The 16,928-nt window shown below is 36.2% G+C and overlaps 1 protein-coding gene and 1 pseudogene across 2 annotated transcripts in view; both read left to right on the top strand.

Moving 5' to 3' along the window:
- Positions 1 to 14,155, top strand: part of LOC128579450 (uncharacterized) — a 74,711-nt gene extending 60,556 nt beyond the window's left edge. For both annotated transcript variants that reach the window (XM_053581542.1, XM_053581541.1), the window contains 2 exons: positions 13,961 to 13,989; positions 14,074 to 14,155. In XM_053581542.1, the coding sequence (XP_053437517.1) occupies positions 13,961 to 13,987 (27 nt within the window). In that variant the 3' untranslated portion in view covers positions 13,988 to 13,989; positions 14,074 to 14,155. The remainder of the gene's footprint in view (positions 1 to 13,960; positions 13,990 to 14,073) is intronic.
- On the top strand, positions 4,987 to 7,436 carry LOC128579446 (protein lin-54 homolog; annotated as a pseudogene).
- Positions 14,156 to 16,928: the final 2,773 nt, after the last annotated feature.

Raw genomic sequence — 16,928 nt, 5'->3', positions numbered from 1 at the left:
TTTCCATTCTTGAGATATTTTACTGAGAAGAATATGTTCCAACTGCATCCAGGTAAAAATAAAAGATGTAAAGTCTCCATTTTAATTCATTTATTCACTTATTTGTTTATTTATTGTTTGTTTGTGATTCCTTGCGGGTACAAAGAATAAGGTTACACTGATTGCATTTGTTAGATGAAGTCCCTCTTATAGTTGTGCCCCACGCACAAGAGGTGTAACATACCCTGCCACCCCAGCCCTTTCCCTCCACCCCTCTTCCCACTTGCTCATTCTCTTAGCCCCCGCCCCTGTATTAGGGGCTGCCTTCATATTGGAATAGAGTACATTGGATTCTTGCTTCTCCATTCTTTTGATGCTTTACTAAGAAAACTTTGTTCCAACAAGTCTCCATTTTTTTATGGCTGAATATTTTCCATGGTATAATTATAAAGCTCTTTTGCATCCTTTGTAAGATAAATTCTCAGATATTTCATCATCTTTGGCACTACTGTAAAAGGAACAGAATCTTTGATTATATTTTCAGTTTGACTATCATTGGAATATATAAAAGCTACTGATTTCTAGGCATGGATTTTGTGTCCTGAGACACTGCTGTATTCCTTGATCAGTTCTAAAAGCTTTGTAGTTCATTCCCTGGGGTTTTCCAGGTATAAGATCATGTCATATGTGAAAAGCAAGAGTTTGACCTCTTCTGTCCCCATTTGAATACCCTTGATCTCCTTCACTTACCTGATTGAAATGGATGTTGAATAGCAGTGGAGACACTATCCTTGTCTAGTTCCAGATCTGAGTGGAAATGTTTTCAATTTTACTTCATTCAATTTGATATTGACTGTGGGTTTTCTGTAGATGGCCTCTATCATTTTAAGAAATGTCCCATCTAACCCTGTTTTCCTAAGTGTTCCAATCATGAAATGATGCTCGATTATCAGAAGCCTTTTCTGCATCAATAGATAGAATCATGTGGTGATATTTTTTTTTTATTTTTTTATGCGCTATGTTATATTTCTAGATTTATGTATGTTGAACCAAACTCATAACCCTGGGATAAAACCAACTTGATCATGGTATAAAACTTTTTTGATGTGTCACTGAATTCTGTTTGCTAGGATCTTATTGAATATTTTTGCATCGATATCCATTAATGATATTCATGTATATTTTTCTTCCTTTGTTGGGGCCTTACATGTTTTGAGGATCAAGGTGATATTTGCTTTGTAAAATGTGTTGGGGAGGATTTCTTCCTTTTCTATGTTTTGGAATAGGTTATGTAATATAGGTACTAGTTCCTCTTTGAAGGTTTGATAGAATTCTGATGTGCAACCGTTTGAATTTTTATTTTGGAGAGATTTTGTATAGTTGATAGTTTAGTGCTTGATAAAGGTCTATTCAAAATTTCTAATTCTTTCTGGTTCCATCTAGGAAGTGATATGCTTACAGGTATTGGTCAATTTCCTTTATATTATCATGTATCTGAGAATAGAGTTATTTTGTGGTAGTCATTGAGAATTTTTTGAATTTTTGTGGTATCTGGGTTCCCCCCCTTTATTGTTTCTGATTGATGTTCTTAGAGATTTTATTTTTCTTCTTTTGCTTAGTCTAGCCAAAGGTTAATTAATTTTATTAATCTTTTCAAAAACCCAACTTTCTGTTATGATGACCTACTGAGTGATTCTTTTGTTTTCAATTCTATTTAATTCTGCTCTAAGTTTGGTTATTTCTTTTCATCTGCTGGGTTTGCAGTTGGATTTATCTTTCATTTCCTGTTGCTTAAGATAGCCTATTAGGTTGCTGACTTGCTCTCCTCTTGTTTTCTTTTATTTATTTATTTATTTATTTATTTATTTATTTATTTATTTTTTTGTAGAGACAGAGTCTCACTTTATGGCCCTGGGTAGAGTGCCGTGGCCTCACACAGCTCACAGCAACCTCCAACTCCTGGGCTTAAGCGATTCTCTTGCCTCAGCCTCTTCTTGATGAAGACTTCTTATGCTATGAACTTCCCTCTTAGGACCGCCTTTGCAGTATCCCACAGGTTTTGATAGTTTGTGTCTTCATTATCATTTTGTTCAGCAAATCTGATGATTTCTTTCTTAATCTCATCTTTGACCTAGCTATCATTTATACTAAGGTTATTTCACTTCCACGACTTTGAGTAGGAATATTTCTTTTGCTAGAAGGTATAATTGGTATTATTTTAAATGCGTTGAGGTTAGACTTGTGTTTGAAGATATGATCAGTTTTGAAGATATGATCTGTGGGCTGGTGAAAAAATGTGTATTCTGTTTTATTAGGATGAAAGATTCTGTAGTTGTCGGTTATGTCCATTTTTTTCGAGTGTCAAGTTTAAGACCATTATTTCTTAGTTGTTTTTTTTTTTTGATGATCTATCCTGAATAGCTAAAGGGGTATTTAAAATGTCCAGTTATTTATAGTACAGGAAGATATCATATTGTTCAGATCCATTAGGGTTTGTTTTGTAAATAGAAGAACATTCAGAAAGGGTACATAAATGTTAATTATTGAAAGCTATTCATGTTGATTGTTGCCCTTGACAAATATTTAGTATCTGTCCTTGCATTTTGTTATTTGTTTTTGTTTTAATTCAAGTATATCTGCAACTAAGATTGCTATCCCTGCTTTTTTCTGATGTCCATTTGCCTGATCTCCATTCATTCGCTTTGAGTCTTTCTTTGTCCTTTGAGGTAAGATGAGACCCCATTGGCAACAATTACTGGCCTTAGTTTTTTAAAACCAGTCAGCCATTCTGTGCCTTTAGGAGAGAATTTAGGCTATTCACATTAATTGAGATAATTGATAGGTATGGTAGTATTTTGGTTGTTTTGTTTTTCAAATGTCTAGTGCATATTTTTAACCCTTTGACCATTGTGAAATCTAGGCTTTGTTGTTTAAATTCTGGGTGTATTTCTTTGGGTGGTAGACAACTGTGCTGGTCATTACAGAAAATGGTTCTGTGTATTTCCTGGATAGCTCATCTTGTTATGGCAAATTTCCTCAACATGTGGGTATCAGTGAAGTATTTGATTTCTCCATCACAAATGAAACTCATTTTATATGGATATGGGATTCTGAGCTAAAAGTTATTTTGTTTTAGGAGATTGAAGGTGCATGATGATCCTCTTCTGCCTTGAAAAGTTTTGGCTAAAAGATGTGCGGTCAACCTAGTATTTTTCCCTTTGTCGGTAAGATTTTTGTTACACCTGGCTGTTTGTAGGACTTTTTCCTTGATATTAACTTTGGCAAATTTAAATACAATGTATCTAAGAAATGGTTTATTTGGATTGCATTGCGCTGGGGTTCTGAAACTTTCTACTATCTGAAATTTTGTATCTCTTGCAATGCTTTGGAAATTCTCCTTCATAATATCTTGGAGTCAAGCATTTGTACTTTAAGGATCATCATTTTCTTCTTCAGGAATCTCTATACTTTGGATGTTTGATCTTTTGGAATGGCCCCACAACTCTTTCAGAGAATGTTCTGTTCTGATTCTCCTGTTTTCTGCCTGTTTGAATAATTGGTATCATTCAAAAGCCTTGTCTTTAATTTCTGATACACTTTATTACCTGCTAAACTCAATTAGTGAGGAACCCTACTGTATTTCAAAGTTCTTAGAACACTTTTTTCATTTCGTTAAGCTCTGCTATATCTTTCTCATTATGTTCATATCCTTGGCGACTTTGTCTTTGAATTCTTTAGTTTCTTGAAACAACTTTTGAACAGTTTTTTGGATGTCTCTTTTCATCTTTTCCTCCACTCTATTCGTCTTATTTTTCAACCATATTCTGAATTCTGTTTCTGACATTTGAGCCACTTCTCTATGAATAGTATCTTTTGTTGTATCTCCTTTTTCATCCCTTGGTGTAGGTGATCTTCACTGATTTTTCATGTTGCCAAAGTTCTTCCACTGGTTCTTCCTCAGGAGTATTTTCTCCAATATTGCCTTTAAAACTTGTGGGGGGAGTTTGGTTTGGTGGCTTCAGGTACTGGTGCTAAGCAGTCCATTACCAATGACCTGGAGCTTGTGATTGTGGCTTTTCCCCTACAGCCTTTGACCATTGTGAAAGGTCAATCCTGTTGAATCTCAGCTGTAGAACTATATCAACATCTGGGTTGCCCCACCTCCCCCACACTAGTTACAGCTAGAGGAGGAGAATCTATAACTCTCCACTACAAAACAACTACAACTCAACTTTGGAGGGTCCCCAGGTAGACATTCCAGGTTGAAAGTTCTAATCAGATTGTCCCAGGGAGTACAATCACTGTTCACGAGAAAGAGTTCAGAGTTTCAAGCATCCAGTTTTAGGAATTCACAGGCATTCTGTCCAGCAAACCCATGGGGCTAGACTCTGGTCCCCTCTCGTGGGTAAGGGAGTCAGGAAAGTTGCCCATTAATGTCAGAACTTGGATGTCAGTTCCTCTGCCAGCTGCACACCATCTCCACATCCCTGTCTCTCCAGACACCATTCTCTCTCTGCAGCCCCCGTTTCCTCACTAGTCGCTGCCCGTGATGCCATCTAGAGGTCTACACAATGCCTGGGCCTGTGAATTCACCAAACACTCTGGGCTCTGCAGGGGGTATACTTTCAGGCATCCAGGCTCCTGGCAAAGGGTTAACTGTGCATTCAGATTTTCAGGGAAAATATTTGATTGATTTTATGACCAGTCGGATGGCACCTAAGCTCACAGGTGGGAACTCCCGGGAAGAAGAAGACAGGGAGGAAGTACACTAAGTGAAAAGGATCAGGTGGCATGATTCAGGCTGGTCAAATGATACAATTTCTGGAGAGGGTGCATGGGTGGCAAGGGCCTACGTATTATGGGGTGAAGCGGTAGAATGGTTCTGGGCGAGTGAATTTGAACAGTCCCTGCCCTGAGTCTCCAAGGCAGCTACTGCTGCTGCCACAGATGGGAGCCCAGAGAGCTGCTGGGTTTGTGCCTGATTAACTTTCTAGCAGGAGAATGATCATGGAGGTGGTCCCTGCCAAAGTGAAAGGTTTGCTTCCAGAGGAGATAATGGACACTGGTATGACTTCAGTTGGTGACCATAGTATTGAAGCTGGGGAAGACCCAATTCCCATAGAGACAGAAGTGGAAGAAATTGTCAACATAAATTTTACTGGTGGCTCTACAGCCATGCCTATTTCCACAGAACCAATCACAGTGGACAGTAAGCACACTAACCAAGTTACAGGGAATGCCACAATTACTAAGGCAAATTGTAACACCACAGTGAAACCAGCTTTTCCAAGTGGCGTTCAGAAATTTCGTGCTCAGACTCCTATGACTGTATCAGTCCATCATATTATGTTAAACAAAGTATCACAGACAGCTGATGTTAAACTGGTAGTCAGAAACTTAAACCAGATGAACAGAAGTTAATTTTAACCACTTTGGTTAAGTCTCGTTCTAGAACTACCCCAAAGCCAACTACCGCAGACTCAGAAATTTACAACTGAGGCCCTATCAGGAGATAGTAAGTTATCACTGCAGCAAATTAAAATAGTTAATCATGGGAAGAAGGCCAGAGTTGAAACCTGTCATTGGAGTCTCAGCACTGACCCCAGGAAGCCAACAGATGAATAGTGTAACACAGCCCTTGTTATAGACCAAACAGTAAAAAACACTACAGATTGCTAAGAAGCCTCAAATACCAACCTCTGGTCCGGTAATCAAGAAGCTGATCTTTGCAAAACCAAGTAATGGAAAAACAGTTACAGGACAAACAACTCAAGTATCACCTCCAGTCATTGCAGGTAGGGTTCTTTCACAGTCTATTCCCAGAACTCCATCAAAGACCACAACAATATCTGAAAGTGGTTTTATTGGATCGCCTTTAAATTATACAACACAGACACTAAAGAAAATAGCCATATCTCCTGAGATAACGCCGGAAAGGCTATGTTAACCACTGTGATAAAAATGTGTCAAATGGTTTATGAAGTGAGTGTATGATGCCCCATAATCATATCATTGTATACAGTTATGATTTAATAAAAAAATTAAAAAAAAAAGAAATCACCAAATAAGGCAGTGGAATCAATTGTGCAGACCATCACTGTTAGGGGAGTAAGCACATCAAAGTTTAAAGCAATTGCACGTCTGGAAACTGCTCTCAATGTCCGGAAGATGCAGTTACCTGGAAGCAAGTTTTATTATGTCTGACTTGTTACTGCCACACAACCAGTAGCTCACCCCAGCTAGATAGAATCCCAGTAAAAACACTCAAAGCCAGCAAGCAAAGCCATTGCTTGTGAATACAACCCCAGTTCAGAAGTCCGTTCCAATTATCGTGGCTTAGGTTGTCAAACAAGTTGCTCCCAACCAATCAATCTAACTTCACAAATCATAACTACTAGCCAGCCACAGGACTGGCTCATCATGCCTGCCGCAACACTGCCACAGATTCAGCCCAACCTCACCAACGGGCCACCAGGCCTTGTCCTGGCAGTGTCTTGGCCACAGCTCTGGGAACAGGGATTGTGGGCTATGCTGTGCTTCCAGCTCAGTACTTTACTCAGCTACAGTAGTCTTCATACGTGTCTGTAGCAAGCTATTCTAACTTCGTTGGAATATTTGGTATCCAGATCCAGTCGAGGCTTCCATTCAATGGTATAATCCCATCTGTGTCTTCCATTGGGCCTAGAAAGCCCTGTAAGTGTAAAATATCACTGTGTATGACATTATATTGTGATTGCATTGCAAATAGTGAATTTTACAACATCCACAATTGTACTAGTTATTATAATAATTCGGAACATGAAAATGAAAGAAAAAAAGCAATAAAAACATGCCTTGACAGAAATCCAGAAGGCTTCAGGCCTAAGATAGGGAAAGGAAAGGAGGGAGAATCAGATTGACATCATAGCAAAGGATGTAATTGCAAATGATCAGGCTGTCTTAAAAACTATTATGAATGCTGTGAGGCAAAAATAATGTGTTCCTCAGTATACAAATGCAATGGGTGTAAAATTTTGAGAAAGCCCAGAAAGAAAGACATTGATGTACTTGGCAGAGGCAGCTGAAGTACGAGTACAGCAACAAACAGCGACAAAGACTAAGTTGTCTTCTCCAATTTCAGACTTGTTTAGTAGGCCAAACCAACTTTGAATAGTGGATGAGGAAAATTGTTGTTTACACTTGTGACTAAGGAAGTACCTGAAGCCATGTGTGACTACCTTCTTGCCCAGACAGAGCAGGCAGACAAGAGGGAAAATAAAAAGCAGCAGCTGAAAGAGTAATAGGAACACATTTATAAGAGTGATTTTGCTTGACAAATGCAATTAGTGTAACCTGGATGTTTGTACGCTCGATGAATCCCTAACAATAAAAAATGTAAAGGATTTGGATGAGGTTTGATGAGCATCATTAACTTAGCAGGAAAAGCAAAATGTGACCCCTGTGCCATGAATTGCTAACTCTTGCACAAAAGACTGATAAATGGTACAGTACAGAAAATTTAAGGTGCAGGGATACTTGATTTTTTGGAAAATGGTTTAACAATTATTGTGTTTTAATTCACTTCTTGTTTTAAGAGATTCGAATTATAACATTGAAAGAGAAGAGATTTAAAATGAGGAAATTAGTGCCTTTTAAATCTTAGTTAAATCTGCTTATGGCCTAAATTTAAGTTTTCTTTCTTGTATTATATAGATTTTTCATTGGCTTAGGTGTTTTTTTTTTTTTCTTTTTTTGTAGAGACAGAGTCTCACTTTATGGCCCTCGGTAGAGTGCCGTGGCATCACACAGCTCACAGCAACCTCAAACTCCTGGGCTTAAGCGATTCATTTGCCTCAGCCTCCGAGTAGCTGGGACTACAGGCGCCCGCCACAACGTCCGGCTATTTTTTGGTTGCAGTTTGGCTGGGGCCGGGTTTGAACCCGCCCCCCTCGGTATATGAGGCTGGTGCCTTACCGACTAAGCCACAGGCGCCGCCCATTGGCTTAGGTTTTTAAACAGTTAGATGGTCTATCCTTCTGATTCTATTGACAAAGGATATTTATAATTACTATAATTTACAATGTGTGGTGTCACATGATTTTTTTCAGTAGAGAAATTCAAAGTACCAGTGTTTGTTAACCAGTCATCCTTTGAGTATAGATTTAGAGCGTATTCAGACAGAATGTCTAACATAAAAAATTCTTAAGAAACATTCAGATGGCCTTTTGTGTTTAGAAAAGCACCATATTTAAAAAAAAAATCAAGTTTTAAGGTGGATTCTGGAATAATATCTTGTTGTTAATTTGGGAATGTCAGAAGGGAACCCTCAGGCACACTCTTAAAATTAAGAGGGGGAGAGGGATAGGGTGAGTGGAGGGAGGGTAGTATAAATGTCTAAACACATAACTAAGAAAATGTGGTGAAGGCTATATTAACCAGTTTGATGAAAGTATTTCAGATTGTGTACAGAACCAGCACAATGTACCCCATAGTTGCATTAATGTACACAGCTACGATTCAATAAAAAAAGAAAAAAAATAAACATATAAAATATTAAGGGGGGCAGCACCTGTGCCTCATTGAGTAAGGTGCTGGCTCCATATACCGAGGGTGGCAGGTTCAATCCTGGCTCTGGCCAAACAGCAACAAAAAAATAGCCGGGCATTGTAATGGGCACCGGTAGTCCCAGCTACTCTGGAGGTTGAGGCAATAGAATCACCTAAGCCCAAGAGCTTAAGATTGCTGTGCACTGTGACACCACTGCACTCTACAGAGGGTGAAAAGTAAGACTCTTTTTCTAAAAAAAAAAAAATTAAAAAAGACAGTAAATGATAAATGATACTTAGAGAATTAACAATGTGTTTCTATGATAAGGAATGGCCAATAAAAACTCCATTTTCTCTCAAAGAGGTGGCATGTATTTGAAATAATATATTGTCAAAGTGTTTACTGGGTGCTATACAAATAAGAGGTGTGTATAAGTAGAAGTAAACTTATCATGTAGTGATTATATAGAACCTCACATTATTATCAAGTATACATTTGGCCTGTGAAGAAATAAAGAATAAGGAAGCTGTAAGAAATGAATTTGGAGAAGGATTTTTCATCTATACAAAAACTTCTCTTTGTAAACTTTTGAACTAAGAAGTTTCAAATCAATACATGACTCTTACTTGATTTACTGAAATGGGCTTCCCAACAAAGCCTTCAAAATTATAATGGGAAAAATTCCTTTTATAACAGTAGTCAGACATGTTGTCCATTGCTCTATTGGTTTGTTTTTATAATGGAAGTTTAATGTAGCATGATTTTACTCAGTTATTTGGGTAAGCGGAAGGTATGAGTATAATTACTCAAATAATCTAAATCATTTTCAGTAATTCTAAAACTCTGAATTTAGGAGTGTGTTGTAATGGGACTCTTGGTTTATAACAATAAAAAAGACCATGTTGGAATTCAGTAATTTTGTTAGGTACCTTAATCCTCAGTAATTATTCATGTATGATTATTGCAGTTCCTAAAGGGACTCTATAGTGTTTCTGTATGTAGTGAGAATATACGTTCATATGAACAGGCCTGATATAGGCAATAGAAACTAAGTGATCCAAAAGAGGATTCCATTATTCAATAAACAGAATCCTTCCTTTTGAAATTTGGATTTATAAAATTATAGGGCATTAACTTTAAGTATAGATAGTGCACACATTCTTAGCACCTCAATCTAGTATGTTTAATTAAAATTTTTATAAATGTAAATTAGCGTAAGATGATAAAATAATGTCTAGTCAACTTATTTTCAACAAATCGGAATATGTTTTTGGTCTAGGCCTAAATTTTGTTCATTTTGCAAATATTCTGTATTAATTCTAATTGCACATTTGTGATGTGTATTTCTATACAGTGTGAAGAAAATGTGAAATTTTGTTTACAATTGTAGATTATATGTGGTGGCATTGCTTAAGAGTGTTTGCTTATAGAAATTTTGAGGTGGAATCAAATGCTACCAGTTTTTCTGATTTTCAAGAAGCTTTGTAAAATACTAAGCCATTTCCTTCCTCTGTAGTACTTACTGAACATTTTGTATTTAGGCATTTGCATAAAATTGCTGAACAAAAGAAATACCTATATTAATTCAACAATTTTAAAAAATACTTGAAGAGGGTTGGGCATATAATTTTTAGCTCTAATTCTATCACAAAGTAGAAAGATTAAATTTATATTTGTTAGAGCTATTCAAAGAATACCCTTTTCTACACTGTAGAAACAGGACAGCCAATTAATAATACAAAAAAATTAACATTTATACTGTCTTAAAAGAAATCAATTTCTTTTTCTTTTTTTAATGTTGAGGATTCATTGAGAGTACATGAAACCAGGTTACACTGATTGCATTTGTTAGGCAAAATCCCTCTTGCAATCCTATCTTGTCCCTAAAAGGTGTGGCACACACCAAGGCTCCACCTCCCTCTCCTCCCCGCTCTCTACTATTCTTTTCCCCAAACCTCCCTCCTTTCTCTCTCTGCTCTCCACTTTCCCTACCCCTACCATGTCCTTAATTGTCATTAATTGTCCTTAAATTAAAATTGAGTACATAGGAAAAATAGTAATTTCTTAGTGCAAAGTGGACAGGGCATTACAAAGGTGGCAAGAATATAAAGTGAGCTCCCAGTTTCAAAATGTGTCAAAGACAGAGAGCACATACCCTCGCTGCTCCCACGTTCCTCACTGTTAGGGAGGCATGAAAGACTGAAGTCTCTGATCATGCAGAGGCGTGTTTCATCTAACACAGAGGAAAGGAAGCATAGGGTCAGGCACAAATGTATATAATTCAGTGGCATATAAACTATTTTACTTTACTGAACAGTAGTATCATATACTTCACAATAAGGAAGCTAGAATGGAGAGAAGAGGGTTAGTTATGAAGATATATTGGAAAGTATAGCCTGATAAAAAGTCCATCAGAAACTTGATGATTTGTGATGCCTTTTCATCTTGGAGTATGTTACACGGAGGGACTGGTGGTGAGATTCTAAAGGGGAAGCTCAGGTAAGGAAATGTGGACGCAAATCCCTGCAGACCAGAGCTTCTCAAACTTTCTGATATCTCCTGGATACCTTGTTAAAAATGCACTTTGTGATTCAGTAGGTCTAGGTATCTTCATTTCTAACACACACAAGTGACGCTGAGGCTGCTGGTCCTTGGATCCCCATGAGTAGCAAGGGTATACACTTGCCTATAGAGAAATCTGGAAAAAAACCCTGGAAGAACAGTTTCACCATAGCAGGATCAAGAAAAGGCATTATTTTGCTCTTATTTCTGAGCATGAGTTTAGCTGGAGGAGAAGGAGCAAAGAAACAAAGAAATCAAGTTATAAATGTGAGATCGTTTTGCTAAATGAAGAGGGAAGAAATAGCAGAAATAATCCATGAAAACAATGGAGACCACAGGGTTACAGAATACTTTTTGAAGGGAAGAGACATTCTGGGTAGGGAAAGAGAGTGGAAAGAAGAAAATTAACTAGGTAATTTTGTAGTTAATGATGAGGAAATTTGAGAGTACTGACCAAGATGGATTTAGGAAACTGGCCCTCACACAAGATAGATTGTTGCTGCCCCAGAGATCACTTAGAAGCAGGAGAGTGCTGGAATTGGGGTAAACCAGAGAGATGCATGTCTCCTCTCCACAAATGCCATGCATCAGAGATGCATGTTGCATTGATATTACATTATCGAATAAGACTAATTTGCATACAAGCAGTGGCTGCTTTTTTAAGACAAATTTTTTGTTCTATAAAATGGCTATTTTCTAAAGATCTTAAAAGATTAATAGGATATACCAAAGGAAACTAATTTTATAAAAATGTAATTATCTTCCATGACTTGGCAATTATGAATTGAGCTGCAATGAACAATCTGGTGCAAATATCTTTATTGCCAAATGACTTTTGGTCCTTTCGATATACACCTAGAAGAGGAATTGCAGGATCAAAAGTCAGGTGTACATTTAGATCCCTGAGTGTTCTCCAAACTTCCTTCCAAAAGGAATGTACTAGCTTGCATTCCCAGCAGCAGTGCAAAAGTGTTCCCTTTTCTCCACAACCACGCCAACATCTAGAGTTTGGGGATTTTGTGATGTTAGATGGTATCTCAGAGTAGTTTTTGTTTGCATTTCTCAGATGATTAAAGATGGTGAGCATTTTTTCATGCGTCTGTAGACCATGTGCCTATCTTCATAGAAGCTTCTGTTCATGTCTCTTGCCCACATTTAAATGGAATCACTTTTTTTTTTTCTTAGTCATATGTTTGAGTTCTCTGTGGATTCAGGTTATTAGACCTTTGTCAGAAATATAACTTGCAAAAATCCTCTCCCATTTTGACGCTATTTGCTTTATTTACTGTTTTCTTGGCAGTGCAGAAACTTTTTAATTTGATCAGATCTTAGTAATGTATTTTTGATGTTGTTTCAATTGCTCGGGGTGTCCTCCTCATCAAATATTCTTTCAGGCCAATTTTTTCAAGCATTTCCCTGCACTCTCTCTATGAATTTTTTATAGTTTCATGTCTTAAGTTTAAGTCCTTTAACCAGTGAGAGTCAATTTTTGTTAGAGGAGAAAGGTGTTGGTCCAGTTTGAGTCTTTTACAAGTTGCCAGCCAATACACCAGGGAATACTTTGCAGCATTAAAAAAAAAAAGAAATGGAGACATTACCTGTTTTATGTTTACATGGTTGGAGCTGTAAAATACTCTTCTTAGTAAAGTATCTCAGAAATGGAAAAAAAATCTAATGTACTCAGTGCTACTGTGAAACCAATTTATAATCACTCACACTTGTATATGAAAAATGAAACACAACTTTAGCCTAGAATGAAGGAGGGAAGGGGAGGGAGAATGGAAAGGAGGAGGATGGGTTGATAGAGGGAGGGTTAGTAGGGGGATCACACCTATGGAGCATATTGCAAGTACAAGTTGGATCTATCAGGTGTAGAACACAAATGTCTTAATGCTGCAATTGGGGAAATGAGGTGAAAGCTATGTTGATTAGTAGGATGTAAGCACTCCAATTTGTACAAATAATCAACACATGGAATCCCATTTGGCATAAATGTACTTATGACCTATGTACAAGTGACTTAATTAAATATATATGTGTGTATATATATGTATGTATTCATGTTTTTTCAAAACTTTCTTATTTTTACCAAATATTGCTTTTATTTTGAAATGTAAAAGGTTATTAATTTCATATAATTCTGTGACATCTCAATTTTTTTTCTTTTGGGATAAATGTTTTGATATTTGAAATGTATTGTTCATAATTTATTTGATGTATTTTATATGTCCTTAGGTGAGTGGGTAATGAAACTCTTAGATGGCAAAAGTAGATGGTAGAAGAAATGTAGGTGTATCTGCAGCTTACATGGATATGGAACAAAGGGAATGTTTATATTAACTATTATTCTACAAGTGTACATCCATGCTGCTCTATTAAAAATACTTTCTCTAAGAGAAATATATTATAGATTCATCCCTACTGTCATTAGAAGTGTGTCCTTTATAAATAACAAAACAAAGATCAGATGATTACTTACGTGCATAAATGATGCTTTTGTGTCGCATTAAAGCTATGCTAAAGGCTTCTGCCATCAGTCTTGTCATTTGTTCTCTCAGGGGTATGATTTGCTCCTCTGATTAAAGACACCATTCACATTGCCATATGTGCACTGCCGTGTTTGAGTGGTTTTCCTCTGAAATACTTTAGAAATCTTAAGTGGATGTTGTATTAAATGTATGTTCCCTTACTTTTCTTCGTTTATTTCTGTCATATTGCTGTCCACAATAAAAAAAGAAAAAGGAAAACAACTTCAAAGCTAAAATAATCATGTACAAAGTCAAACTTGAGGATTAAGCTCAATATTAACTCTCCATAACTGCACGTTTGGCTTTATCGTATTTACATTTATATTGTCATTTACATTGATTGTCTGTGTTTTTTGTTTTCTTAGGGTTTTCTGAGAAACATTGCCAGTTGAAGGTAACCACATTTTTTTTTCATCTGGAATTATTCACTGTGTGTCATATGAAATATACATTACTTATGAAACCCTTTATTTTAAAGTCCACTCAGCATACCATTAAGATGGAAGTTTCCCATGGCAAGAAAGCAGTAAAACAGAAAAATGTGCAACTGTCCAGATCAGGTAATTTTTTGGGGGGAGGGAAATGGATACATGTTCTTGCTATGTGTAATGACTATAGCTCACTGTAACTTCAAAATCCTGGGGACAAGGGATCTTTCTTCCTTCTTTAATTTTCAATTTAAAATTCCTGTTTTGTTAGGGAGTGGAAAGAGATGAACTATGAAACTACACAATTGTCTAGTGTTTCAAAGAATTTATGAAATTCTGACTTTACATAGTGGAATGCTTTATACTAACAAGTTGGTCTTCTTTTAACTTTAGTTATTTTATCCTATTGTTACACCGATGATATTACGGCAGTTAAATGTCTGACTAGCAGAACCTATGTGCATGTGTGTCATCATTAATTATTAAAAACAAGGAAAATAATAAATTGTCCTTCCATGGCTATTTGAAAGACATAGTCTTTTAAAATGGCAGTACTAAATGTTTTGGCTTTAGGGTCCTCTCAAACTATTACAAATAATTGAGTGAAGTATCCAACACCTAGAATTAGCTGTATGTTATTACCTTGCACTCATACGCTGAAAATGTTTTACTTTATAGGTGACATAGGTGTAAAATCATAATTTGTTTCCATGTCCTAAAATTTCATATAAATGATATATACACTGTGTTCAAAATAAGATGATGAAGTTTGTGAACTCATCCTAGAAAAAGCACTGCATACCTTATTGTTGAATATCACCACAGTCACCTTTGAAGTACTTCCCTTGGAAAGTTGTGCACCAATACCAGTGCCTCATCCAGGCTCCAAAGCAATTTTGGAACTTTTATTTCTGGAATAGCCATCAGCACTGACATTGTATTATCTTCGATGTCCTAAATGTTATCAAAATATCTTCCTTTAAAATGTTCCTTCATCTTTGGGTAAAGAAAAAGGTCATTGAGAGCCAGATTATATGAGTAGGGAGGATGTTCTAATACAGTTATTTGTTTACTGACTAAAAGCTCCCCACAGATGGTGCTGTGTGACTTGGTGCATTGTCACACAGCAAGAGCCATTGCCCCCCTGATGCAAGAACCATGATTTGGCAAAAAGTTCAGGTCATTTTCATCTAACTTTTCCATGTAGCCTTTTCAGCACTTACAAATAGTAAACTTTGTTAACTGTGCAGTTGTTGAAAATTTTTAATGAGCAATCCCTCTGATATCAAGAAGGTTAGCAATATCATTTTAACATTTTGTTAGAACTAAAGGAATGTTTTGATTGTGGAGAAGACTGACTTTCATTGTGCACTTTGATGCTTTTATTCAGTTCATGCTGGTATGCCTGTGTTTCATCACCAGTGATAACATGGCTCAAAACTTCATCTTTCTTCTCTGTAAGGTCTTGTCAAAATTTGACTCTCCTTTCCATTTTTCCACTGGTGATCTACTTTGGGAATCATTTTGTTCAAGTTTTTTCTTGTCAAGATTTTCCATTATGATTTTCCTGATTTTTTTATTAGATCATAACTGTGCACATTACTGCATTTGTGTGGTACAGTATGCTGATTTTATATATAATTTGGAATGTTTACATCAAACTGGTTAACATAGCATTCAACTCCCACCCCTGCCCTCCCCTGTTTGACTTGGGTATTTTAAAAAAATTTCCCGTGTGATTCCATTAATCCGTATAACCCAACTATTGATATGACAGACGTATGTGTGTATATTGACCTCTCAAACAGACTTTATACTACATTTATCTACTATGCTACACTCTTCTTACGTAATTAAAAGTTTGCTGACTAAAATAAAAAAAAAAAAAAACATAGCATTGACCTCACTTATTTATTTTCTTTTTCTTTCAGTTTTTTGCTGGGACCGGGTTTGAATCCACCCGCTCTGGTCTATAGGGCTGGCTCCCTACTTCTTTGAGCCATAGGCAGCGCCCACTTATTTAATTGTTGTGTTTAGACATTTATAATCTACTGTTAATAAAATATTAAATGTAATATTAACAGCAAAATATGCATGTCTCTACAAATTTTAATACTAGTATTAATATTAAATAGTATTGATATTTAATTAATACTTAATATTTAATATTTAATAGTATTAATGCTTAACTAATAGTAGAATATAAATGTCTCTACAATACTTAATATATTGTTAATATTTAATAGTAGAGTATAAATGTCTAAACACAACAATTAAATAAGGGAAGTGAATTCTGTCTTAACAAGTTTGATTTAAACATTCCAAATTATATATAAAATCAGCACATTATATGCCATAAATGGAGTAATGTATGCAGTTATGATCTAATAAAATAAATTAAAAAAAAGACTTTCCTACCTGTTTCTCTCTTGATGTTTACTTGATATGCTATGCTTCTCACAGTCAGCTAATAGTTTTGATGCAAAATTCAATGAATTTTTGTAAGGTTTTCATGACTTTCATTCTTATTACTGGGCACCCTTACCTCTCTTCTTCAATGCTGCTTTTTATCCCTTCAGAAAACTATTTAATCTATTTGCAAACTGCTGATTTTTTTGTGGCATTAGCTGCAAACTAACATGTCCCTGACTTCCCTTTCAGGCTTGCTAAGTTTAACAAGATTAACATTTATTCATCGCTCTAATTCAGGTTCTGAAATTCTCATAACAGCACACAATCATGCAGCAATGATAATGAACTCCATTCTGAAAGATAGTCAACATAAACACAACTATGAGACACTGATACACCAAAGTTATGAAACCATAATGAGGGGCTTGTACAGTACTACTGACGTAAGCACACAGTTGTGAGTTTGTGAACTTAATTGTCAAGGCTTCATATG

The sequence above is a fragment of the Nycticebus coucang genome, unplaced genomic scaffold, assembly GCF_027406575.1.
Source record: "Nycticebus coucang isolate mNycCou1 unplaced genomic scaffold, mNycCou1.pri scaffold_54, whole genome shotgun sequence".
Taxonomy (NCBI): Eukaryota; Metazoa; Chordata; class Mammalia; order Primates; family Lorisidae; genus Nycticebus; species Nycticebus coucang.
Note: the sequence above shows the minus strand (reverse complement) of the source record. Positions and strands in the feature narration are given on the sequence as shown.